The 12,414-nt window shown below is 43.5% G+C and overlaps 1 protein-coding gene across 1 annotated transcript in view; it reads right to left on the bottom strand.

The window, feature by feature from the left end:
- grip2b (glutamate receptor interacting protein 2b) overlaps positions 1-8,064 on the bottom strand; it is a 147,033-nt gene extending 138,969 nt beyond the window's left edge. Inside the window, exon 1 of the mRNA XM_052017682.1 lies at positions 7,949-8,064. Within this exon, the coding sequence (XP_051873642.1) occupies positions 7,949-7,988 (40 nt within the window). The 5' untranslated portion in view covers positions 7,989-8,064. The remainder of the gene's footprint in view (positions 1-7,948) is intronic.
- Positions 8,065-12,414: the final 4,350 nt, after the last annotated feature.

Below are 12,414 nucleotides of genomic sequence, written 5' to 3'. Positions count from 1 at the left end.
CTGATACCTGAAAACAAGTAATGAGCAGCTTACAAACTTGGGGCTTAAACCCAGTACTGGAAGAAAGAGACCACAATACCTGACAGAACATGCAAATGTTTTAGGCAGGTGAATTACCTACAGGGATAGGGATGGGATAGGCTGTGGGAATGTCCAGCACCTGTAATAAATGTTCTGACTTCTAATGCTTGGTTATGGATTGGTTGTTTCCATCAGGTGGACAGGGGCAGAATGTGCTGCATCTTATTAGGATGATGTTCTGCACTTTCATTTATTTATTCGGTATGGATATTAATGCAGTCCCGCAGAACCTGATCAGGTTAAGGACCATGCGGAGGGGGGAGCTAAGCAACTGTAAGGAGCAGTTGCACATATGGAAGGTGGATTAATATTCCTTCTTGATCACTTGGAACTGTTTGTCGTGCTCCTGTGTTGAGAACCTTCAGCATCTCTTTGGGGATAAATCTGGGTTGAGTCCAATACATAAAGATAGTACACACCTCCGTACAAAATGGCAGAGACTTGGACATTAATGGCACAGGCAGCGCATTGCTAAATGATGTGAAGTCATTTAAAATGCTAACGGTTATTGTGCATAATTACCTCTGAAATGAGGAGGCATTTAAGAGTCAATCACATTAGTGGGACTGGAGTCACACTTAGGCCAGACTGGGTAAGGATGGGCAGCACAGTGGTGCAGCTTGTAACCCAGGTTCAATCCTGACCTCTGGTGCTGCCAGTGTGGAATTTGCATGTTCTCCCTGTGATTGCGTAGGTTTCCCCCCATATCCCAAAGATGTGAGTGTTGGTAGGTTAATTAGCCACTGTGCATTGCCTCTAGTGTGTAGGTAAGTAGTATCCAGGAGAGTTGATAGGAACGTCGAGAGAATAAAATAGGATTAGGGTAAATGGGTGCTTGATGGCCGGTATGGACTCTGTGGGCCAAAGTTTCCATGCTCTATGACTCTATTTTGGGTTTCCATTCTTGCAATTCATTAGTGAAATAGGTGGAGTTTATTGATAATCTGGTAGTTTCATGGTTACCATTTCTGAGACTGGCTTTTCATTAACTTACAGATTTACTTAATTACTTGAATTTAGATTTCAAGCTGCCATGGTGATATTCAAACTCATGTCTCTCAATCAATAGTCCAAGCCTCTACTTGCTGGTCCATTAATAATAAATTAACTTTTGTTACAGAAAACTAAAGATTCCTGTCCAGCCACTGATCACCAGTTAGGCAAATTTCTGGTTGCCACCTTATAGGAAGGATGTGGAGGCTTTGGAGAGGGTGCAGGAGAGGTTCACCAGGATGTTGCCTGGATTGGAATGAATTAGATTGGAGAGGTTGAACAAACTTGGATTGTTTTCTCTGGAGTGTCAGAGGGCAGGGTTCAATCCTGACCTTGGGCATCATCTGTGTGGAGTTTATACGTTCTCTGTGTGACTACATGGGTTTCCTCCCACATCCTAAAGACATGCAGGTTAGTAGGTTGATTGGCCATTGTAGGTTATCCCCTAGTGTGTTGGTGAGTGGTGGAGTCTGAGGAGAGGATAAAAAATGGGATTAATGCTTGATTAGTGAAAATAGGTGGTCAATAGTCAACATGGACTCGGAAGGCTGAAGGGCCTGTTTCCATGCTATATTTCTCTATGACTGGGTCCAGAGTCTTGTGCACATTCCATTCCTGTTGCTCTGCCATTCGTTGCTGTACCCTCAAACTCGAAGGTCTGAGATACCCTCTCCAAATCTCTATCCCTGCTTTTAGACACTCTTAAAACACACCTCTTTGACCAAGTTTCTGGTCACCTGCCATAACATATAGTTTGGTGGCAAATCTTTTTTCTAGTAACTGCATACTTTTGGAATGTTTTACTTTGTTAAAGGTGCTATATAAATGCAAGTCATAGTTGCTGCTGCTCCCTGAGCAACGAGGAGTGAATGCAATGGAAGTTTCCAGTCAGTTGGTCAATAACTTTTTTGTAGATTTCTTTACTCTTAAAATGCAAGAGAATTTTGCACAACTTCTCTGTTACTGGCTTTCAAAACCTTCAGGAATTAATTATTTTCCTTCACCTTTTAGAACTTATTCCCAGAAGCAGCAGATAATCTGTTACGCAGTTGGAGAAAATATTTCAATTTTCCTTTGAAAGCTATACCAAAATGCAGAGGAGATATTGGGTGGTGTCTCTGCGTGGAGATTCTTACAGTTGGTGATACAGGAAGCAAGTGGGGACCTGCACATTCTCTGTCCAGATGTTGCACTTGGCCACAAGTAGTGCATTTTAATAAGGGTCTGGGCACAGCTTCACAGGAAAATTTAGAATCTTACTTGGGGTAAAAACATAAATCTTGAGTGTTTTTTCACTTCACATGCAAAACATATTAAAACCAGGAACAAAAAAAAACTCAGAAAAAAATAGGCAATCTGCTGGACGAATTCAGCAGTTGAGCAGCATCTGTGAGAGGAAAGGAAACTTGGGATTTCAAATTAACAACCAGGTCACCACCAAAAAGAATCACATCCATAACTGGCCTGTAACCTTAAGAGAAGCTGTCATCTGTTCCACTTCAATTATGCCCCCCTTCTTTTAGTTTGCTGATATTTCTTGTATTCCAATTGCCCCGTACTGTTGATTGGGTCTCTTTCCCAATTCAGACACAAGAGATTGTTTATTGCTCCAGATTCCAGCATCTGCAATCTGCTGGAGGAACTCAGCAGGTTGAGCAGTGTCTGCGAGAGGAAAGGAATTGTCGACGTTTCATGATGAAACCCTGCATCATCTCTTCAAGGTGTGCCAACCTTGAAGAAGTTTCCCTCTGTCCTAATGCAGGGTTTCGACCCAAAATGTCTTTTCCTCCAACAGATGCTGCTCAACCTACTGAGTTCTTCCAGCAGATTGTTTGTTGCTCTTTCCCAATTTATGTGTCTTGGATCCTGCAGGCACACACCTATTATTTGGACATCATCTGCTTGTCCTCCGCACTCAATTTACATCCTCTTCTCCCACCCCCAGATCAACCTTCCCCTTTTATCTTTCACCCCTTCCACCCCATCTCGTTCTCCCTGTTCATCATTCAACACCAACCCTCTCAATATTCAACACTGCTTAGCACATATTATGGATCGGCCAAGTAGAAATGTTAAAATCCCCACTGTGCTCCTAAATCACCCATATATTAGAGATTATAGACTGTGTTAAGCACAATAATCCAAGTTCGATCGTTCTGAAAATACTCCTGTTAGGCTTGTGGTTAACTCAGATATGCAGTAAGAAGCCATGAGGGAAATTATTTCTCTTGCTGTACCGGTGGGTGACAACAAACTGTTTGCATTTAATAAAATCTTTCTTCATTGTAGATTATAAAACAATAAGATATGCTATTTGAATTGAGAATAAGGTAGCAATGGTAGCGCACAGCAAGAGTTCACAGCACGCAAGCCGCTTCCTCACAGAGAGTCAAACAGCATGGAAACAAGCCCTTCGGTCCACCAACAAGCAGCAAACCTATGTTAAAAAAGTTCTGACTGGTTGCATCACGGTCTGGTATGGCAACTCGAATGTGTAGGAATGCAAAAAACTGCAGAGAGGAGTGGACTCAGCCCAATACATCACGGGCACATCCCTCCCCACCATTGGTAGTATCTACAGGAGGCGCTGCCTCAAGAAGGCAACATCTATCAAAGATCCCCACCATCCAGGCCATGCCATCTTCTCACAGCTACCATGGGACAAGAGATAGAGAAGTCAGAAGCCACACCACCAGGTTCAAGAACAGCTACTTCCCTTCAACCATTTGGTTCTTGAAACAACCTGCACAACCCTAATCGCTACCTCAGTCTAGCAACACTATGACTACTTTGCACCACAGTGGATTTTTTAATTCTCCTAATTGTGTTCTTTCTTATATAATTTATGTTTTTCTTGTGAATGTTGTCTACCTGATGCTATGTGCCTGTGATGCCGCTGCAAATAAATTTTTCATTGCACCTGTGCATACATGTACTTGTGCATGACAATAAACTTGACTTTGACCTATCCCATTTTGTTTGCTGCATATTCCCATCGACTCCCCCCCCCCCCCCCCCCCACGCCCCAATTCTACTACTCACATACACACTACGGGCAATTTACAGTGACCAACTAACCTACCAACGCACACGTCTTCAGGATGTGGGAGAAAACCAGAGCACCTGGGGGGAATTCCACATGGTCACAGGGAATACGTGCACATTCTTGGAATGTGGGCATCACTGGCAAGATTGGCATTTGTTGGTTCCGTTGCTTTGAGAAGATGTTGGTGTGTTTTTTTTTCCCCAAATCACAGCGCAGGTTTTTGAATCCAGTGGGGAGAGTAGACAGCCAACCACTAGGGTCACACAGGCTGATTCATCAGCTGCCTACCTCCAAAGGAACCAAACGCTTTTCCTGATATCAACATTTGATTCATGCTGTTTTAAAACATAAATTCATATTCTCAAACTGCCACAATTTTATTGGGGCACAAATTCTCTGGATTTCTTGTCCAATAAAATAAATATCACACTAACACACCTACACTACTTGTACATCTGCCAATGGTAATTGAGCACAGGACACGCTGGATATCAGGGATGTGGCAGCTCGTGTCCTGGCCCACTGAGCAGAAGGCTGTGATATTCTGCAGTGGATAGGGTCCAAGGTATTATATGTGGTAGGAACTAGCCATTCCTCTGTGGTCTCAAGCAGCTTGGGGAGTGGGGAACTGAGCCACAGGGATACAAGTTGGACTGAAACCTGTTGAGCACTCAAATCAAATGAGCTTCTCCATAATAAAATTAAAACTGAATCATTAGTTATCGGTGGGTAGCTGGCATGTTACTGGGCCAGTAATTCAGTTGTCTGTGTTAATTAATTCAGAAAATGCAAGTTCATTTGAGAATTTCAACTCAGCTAAAAAAATGTGAATAAGAAACTGACGTCAAAAAGAGTGAACTAGTCACTTTTAAGGAAACTTGGCATCTTAAAGTGCGTATGACTCCAGTCTTATAACAACTTGAACTACTCCCAGAAATGGCTGGGAGAACCTACACACACCACCACTGGCTCAGGGGTAACCTGGAATAAGCAGAAAATAGTAACAGTGCCCAATCCAAATCAATCTCCTTTTAATCTATTTCACCTCAAATGTACATTAAATTAAGAGTGATTTTAAAGCAAATTCATACTAAGTACTTGCATTCCACTTACAGTATTAACTTTTATTGATTCACTTAGATCCCACTCAATTGACATTTTGGAACTACAGGCAAATGAATCGCCTGAGGTTGTACTACCACTTAGAGCTGGGTGGTGTGAAAGTCAGCACATGGAACCAAAGCACTAAAATCCCAAAGGAAATACTTGGAGGTACAGTTATCCCTGTCTGTTTTCCCACAGGGAGAAGGGTGATGCTCACAGTCCATCTTGCCTGCCTCTCTCCTCCCAAAACTGCACACATTAGGATGCAGCACGGAAAAGACTGTAACATTTGGAAAGTGATTTCCGCAGAATGAATTACTCTAACTTTACAGTAGGGGAAAATATGATTGTTTAAATACAGAGCAACCTCAAAGAAAACAATTGCATAAGGGTCAAGTGTATTTTCATTGGCATTGCTCAAGGGAGGGGTTTGTTGGTTCAGATACAGGGAAAACTCCTTGAAGATAGGCCTTGAAACAGAAGCAAATAATGCTCATGATGTCCTGACAACAGATCCATCTTCACTATCAGTGGAGTTAAAATATTCTGTGGCACTACGTAGGAGAGGAACAGGGGTTGCTCCCAGTATCCAGGTCAAAAATTACCCCTCAACCAATATCACTAAAACCGTCCAGGGTTCTGCTACCATTGGATACTGAGGGGCTTCTCAATTGCTTCACAAGTACAATGTCTGAGGAAACATTAATAGCATTGACGCATAGTAAGAGAATGTATTAAATTGATGGTGCAATGAACATAGAGAAAGATGTACACTGATTGAATTTACTGTATATATTATGAACAAAGTATATTTTTGAATTTTAAAAAATCACTAAAGCAGATTATCACCTTGCTGCTTGTACAACCTTGCTGTAAGCATATTGGGTGCTGTATTCTTCACTGTTATGACAAGGATTAAACTTCAAAAGTAAGCATCGGCTATAAAGCACATTGGGAACACTTGTGAAATGCACTTTGAAATATGAGTCCTCCTTTCATTTTGACTGAAAAGCGGAACAATAATGGAGATGCCAACATTCAGTGAAGTCTGGAGCTGCTGAGGACCAGGTGTTGATGGCCACAGCTGGCGAGACCATGCTGTGATGATGATAAGCTTTCTAAACTAAAATGAACCAGTCTGGCCTGAAAACAGAAGATGGAGGAAACATGCTTGGGAGCTGATTATGGGGGGGGGGGGGGGGGGGGGGGGGGGGAGAGTCTTCTACCATTCCAAATTAATGGTGCACTAAGCATGGGGTTCTTTGCTCCCAGCCCTGGGTCAAGCCCCAGGATGTCTCAATACGTAACGTCCGAGCTGACAGACTAAAAATTGTACAGGTCTGTACATGAATAAGTGGTGTACATTTGGATATAGGTAGGTACACCGCAGGTGAGAGTTGCATGTGCAAGTGTTTGCATACACAACCATGGGCTCACCAGGCACAACATAAACTGTAGCACCTGTCTCAGTGGGTAGCACCTGTCTCAGTGGGTGCACTCTCACTTCTGAGTCAGGCAGTTATGAGTTCTCCAGGAACTTGAGCACAAAGTCCAGATGTACTCTCCAGTGCAGTGTTGAAGGTGGCACTGTCAAGGTGTTTCCATATTTCCTTATGGAATAGGTGGTGGCCATCTGGCTCAACGAATCCCATTCCCCCACTAATTTCCCCTCTAATCTATTCTCCCCCCAGATTCTACCACCCACCTGTACACTAGGGTCAATTTACAGTGGAAAACTAACCTACCAACTTGCATGTCTTTAGGATGTGGGAGGAAACTGGAGCACCAAGAGGAAATCCACATGTCCACAGGAAGAAGGTGCAAACTCCACTCAGAGGAGGTAATTACACAAAGGCTACATGTACCCTCTCATGTAAGAAATTCCAAGGCATTATCTGAAGAAAAGGAGAGATCTCATTACACTACCAACCCCACTATCACTAAAATAGATGATTTGATGGACATCACATTCGACTTCCACAGTGCAATGATGACTACATTTCAGAAAAGTACCCATGACTTTGAGTTCTCCTGAAGCCATGCAAGGCATTATATAAAAGCACATTCTTCTTTATTGAACAAGTGCACACAATCAAATAAAGCAGTCACAGCAAAAATCCGAACACTGTACACAAGACACAAGGGGAGGGGGGATTTACATACAAGTCAGTTGTCACTAAATCACATATGCACAGCATCACACCCAGAACCACGGTTGACAAATATTGGAACCACTACTGCAATTCTCAGACTGTATCTCACAGTGGCTAGTGGTTACATTTAACAGTTGCACATATACCAGGACAGAGTGACAGAACCCATCAATACCAAACTCTGACACCTATCCCCTTCGCAGGCGATACTTTCTTTAACATTACAGATCACATTTCTGGGATCTCCCTCTTTATCCCAATCAGTTCCAAACCCTGGGATCCCTCCGTTTAACCAACCAGCATCAAACCCCACTACTTGGCTGTAATGTCAGACCCGTTTCTAATATAACCGTGAGGATGCTTCTGAGCTCTGACTGCTGCAGGTTTTCTGGGTCCCTGCGCCTTTTAGTACATCAGCCACCGGTCATTACAGATAAAAGCCACTTACTCTGGGTATAACAAGGAACTAAGTCATGCTGCAATTCCCTGCACATTATGAGATACAAAGGTCGAGTGGTGGGAGCAGAAAGTCTTGCTGGTAAATACTGACCGGCTCCCTGCGAGAACTCACCAAAGTCTGCCTGCAACTCCTTCCTCAGCCCGCACAGCATGCTGAGTCCTGGCACTGGGAGCGAGTGAACAGCAGGGGCGGACCGACTCCTCGCCAGCGTTGTACGCTCTCACACCCCCCCACGTTATCCGGGCAGCTTCCACGCCGACAGCGAAGCCACATGACACGGGGAGGGTTGAAATAACACACGGAGAGGGTCCCTTCACCCCTCCCTTGCGAACCCCACCCTCATCTCCACCTAGTGGGTCCCAACTAAGAGGCAGCGCCGTGGCTGCTCTCTCTCCTTCATTGCAGTCGGTTCCAAGGTTTTCTCTCCCTGCAACGCTGCTTCAAGTCGCCTCCTTCGCTGCAGTTGCAAAAGGCGGGGAGGGAGGGTTGAAAGGGTTAATCAGCGGCGAGGAGGCGGGGTCTCTATTCTCCCTGGTCACTAGTTCAAAGGCACTTGGCCAACACTTTCCACTTTCCCTTAGCACTGGAATCCCAGCCACAGTGGAGGCTCCTCGGTGTTTTCGTTTTTACTAGTCCGGGACTTGCCTCTGGCCTCTCTTACCCTCCAGACAATACAATGATCCACGCGTACCCACTGGGCAGGGTGAGGCGTCTCGGACCTGCGACGTTAACTCGACAACTCCCTCCACAGATGCCGCCCGACCCGCTGAGGGTTACCTGTATTTCCTTTTACTTTGGGGCTGAGAAGCAGAGATTGGAGAAGGTAACTGGGCCAGAGACAGAGATTGCAGATGGTAATAGGGCCGGAGGTAGTGACTGCAGAGGGTAATAGGGCCGGAGGTAGTGATTCCAGGGGGTAATAGGGATGGAGGTATATGACTGCAGAGGATAATGGGGCTGAAGAGGGCAGATAGTTCAATATAATAGGGTGGGAGGAGGTTTTAGAAAAGATGAGCCAAGACTATGGTTGGACTTGAAAATAAGAACCAACCAATCAAATCTGCTGGAAATGTTATTTTTGGTGCCCTGGATGATGACTAAAATGAATTATTTTTGTGTTCCTATATTCCCATATTTCCTTCTATATTAGAAAGAGGCCACTTCTGCCCATCAAGTCTGTACTGGCTGGAAAAGCCCATCCCATTTCTCCACACTAATTTCTCTGTCATCTCCCCACACTTCCATCAACCTCCTCAAGATTGGGTTACAAGGAAGAAAGAACTTATTTTGACTTTATGGGAAAGAGGGAAGCAGGCAAGGCGGGTGAATGGATGGATGGTCTCTCAGTTGGTGACAAGTCTATCACTTGTATTTCTAATTAGAGGCAAGATTGGACTGCATTTTATTGCAATTTTCATAAACCTGGCAATGTAGAGAAACACTATTTCCAAACAGCTTCCTCCTACAAAAAGTAATGCAATAATGAGCAGATAATCAGTTCCCTTGGTGCTGTATGTGGGAGAAACATCAACCAACACACTGGGAGATCTCTTCTATTCTTTGTAACTCGGCACTGGGATCCTCTGCAGCCACCCAGCTGAATGTTGTATCTGAAAAGCATGCCACACCCCCTGACTACTCCACCCAGTCTCAGTGCAGACTATGTAGCCATCTCTGGAGTCTGCCTTGCTAAGTCAGTGTAAGTATTTCTAAGTCAACATGAAAAGAAAATGGGGGATTCCCACAGGAGACCTAACCAATCATTAATGTCAGCCAATCATGACAATAGACTAGTCACTGGCACATTGCTGCTTGTAAGATCTTACTGAGTTTTCTGCTAGCCTCTTTTGCAAATGTAACTTATTTTATTTCTCCTTTATTATTAGTTGAAATACTTTCATATTTCTACCCTAGAACGGAAACCTTACAGTAGTTTGGCCGTTAACTCACCCAAGCTCTGCGCTCAGGAAAGGACATCGAATTGGGCACAACATGAGATGTCTTTGATCGGAAACATTGACTCTGTTTCTCTTCCCACAACTGCAGCCTGACCTGCTGAGTATTTCCAGCATTTTCTGTTTTTACTTTAGATTTCTGGCATCGGCAATTTTTTTTTGATTTGGACACATCTTGTATCAGAGTCAGAAAGAACATGCAGATTCTAAGTCCCTTCCAACTTCATCTCCAAGCAGAAATACAAGTAGCTCATAAACTGGTCAGCAGTGTAGAAAGTCTTCATCCACTCAGCCACTTTTCCAGCTTCACTCTTCCCCATCAAGCTCAACATTGGGACCCTAACCCAGAATCCTTACTCTTCAATTTATCTTCTGTTGACTACTGTGCCATCTCCAAACTCACCTTCACCATGAGACCTACCCACTCCCACCAAAGTACTGAATGGTGGAATTTCTGTCCTATGTTAACTGACATCAGAAACATCTCTGCTCCTGCACAATCACAGAGTGATACAGCACAGAAACAGGCCCTTCAGCCCACAAAACCCCTGGAAACATCAAGCAACCATTTTTACACTATTCCCACCTGATTTTATTCTCCCCACATCCCTGCCCACACCCCCTCCTCCTGATTTGACCGTTCACCTACACACTAGGGGCAATTGCAAGATGGCGCCGGAGCGTGGTGATTCGTTGCAAGCTGCTCACTACAGATCTACTCATTACCCTTACTAGAATCGTTCTACACTTCTAAATTTCAATGTAACTGCACTGTATAATGAATTGACCTGTACGATCAGTGTGCAAGAAAAGTTTTTCACTGTACCTCGGTACAAGTGACAATAATAAATCAATACCAATACCAATTAACCTACCAACCAGCATGTATTTGGATGTGAGAGAAAACCGGAGCACCCAGAAGAAGCTCCATACAGACAGCACCCGAGGTCAGGATTGAACCTGGGTCTCTGCAGCTGTGGGGCAGCGGCTGTACTACTACTTGCATCACTGGGCTACCTTCCTTTCAAAAATGTTCTCCTCACTCAGATCCTCAAAACTCCACCATCAACCTTCTGGCCTCTGAAGTCCATTGAGTGTGCTGTGATTTCCAAAACCCCTTTCCATCTTTCCTGGAGCTCCTTGTTCCAACCTCTCCAACTGGACTTCTATAGGCACAGAAATCAGCCTTTTCCTGGTCAGTGCTCATTCCTCATCTCCAATTCCAGAATGACCCCTGAGCACCACTGCCGGGTTATCTGAAGAAGAACATTTGAATGGCAGTAACAAACAGACGAAGAGTCCAGTGGCAAACCACCCATCCTGACTGCTGAACCTACGCAGTGTAAGCAGTAACGCAGGGTGTCAGCTCTCAGCAGGTGTAGGCAACATTTTCATTCATTCCCAAACAGCTAGTCAGACTGCCTGACTGTGCTGCACATTTGTCCCACCTCATGCACTTTGAATGACAGCATTCTGCTCAGGAGTCTCAGTTTGGTACAAGATCCAGTAAATGAGCAGTGATTGGCAAAAGCTTATGCTTAAAGAATGAGGTGAAAGCCAAACGGCAAATGGCTCAGCCAAAATGGTCTTAAAAAATACAGGATAGAGGTGTTTCAAACTTTTTCTGTGCTTTTTAAAATAAATTTTAAACCTAATCCTTTGACTGCATTATTTGGGATTGTTGGAGAAAAAGATATAATTTTGGAGACTTCTGATCTACACATTTTGGCCTTTATTTCTCTTATAGCCAGGAGGGCTGTGTTGCTCAAATGGAAGGAAGTTACTCCGCCTACTCATGCTCAATGGTTACGGGATGTTATGTCATACTTAAATTTAGAGAATATCTGTTGTTCAATTTCTGAATCTAACTTAGACTTTCAAACACTGTGGGGACCTTTTTTGAACTATTTTCAAAACCTTTGATCTGGTGGTTAAAGTACAGATATTGGCTGATATCATTATGCGTCAAGGGTTTTTCCTTGTCCTTTTTTTTTACTAAACAGCTTCAGTCTTGGTAGTGGGTTTAGATTTTTTTTATAATAAAATTATTCCAATTTATTTGTTATTAATGAATTATCATTTTTGATTACTAATATAGAGTACTGTGATTTCAAGTATGATTTAACACGATGTATTTAGTAGTATTTTATCTTCCTTTTGATTCATGTACTCTGTATTTTCTTTGTGGAATTAATAAAAATATTGCAAAGAGAGAGAAATGCTTACTAAAAGAGATCACAGGAACTACCTTAGAAGTGGAAACTACAATACCCACATTTCATCTCTCTGACTACCATGGACTTTTCACTGGATTCAGTCAAAGATGATCATAGTACATAGAGAGTTAAAATCACCTATTGCTCACAGCTTGCAATAAATCCAAGACTGGCTGATGTACACCACAAGAGCTGGCTTGACATTACTGTTGTTGAATGGGGACCTATCTCACAGATCATTCTGGACATCTTCTACTGATGAAGCCATTTCATTTGTTTCAATTCCATTTATGTCATTGTGATTGACATCCAGGACATCTTCCTAAAGTCATGAGTTGGACCGAGAGCTGCAGCTGTGGTGAAGATTTTGAATCTGGTGCGCGAGGGGGCAGGCTCGTCATACATA

This window comes from Pristis pectinata, chromosome 6, assembly GCF_009764475.1.
Source record: "Pristis pectinata isolate sPriPec2 chromosome 6, sPriPec2.1.pri, whole genome shotgun sequence".
Lineage (NCBI taxonomy): Eukaryota > Metazoa > Chordata > Chondrichthyes > Rhinopristiformes > Pristidae > Pristis > Pristis pectinata.
The sequence above is the reverse complement of the archived record's forward strand: the minus strand, read 5'-3'. Positions and strand labels throughout refer to the sequence as shown.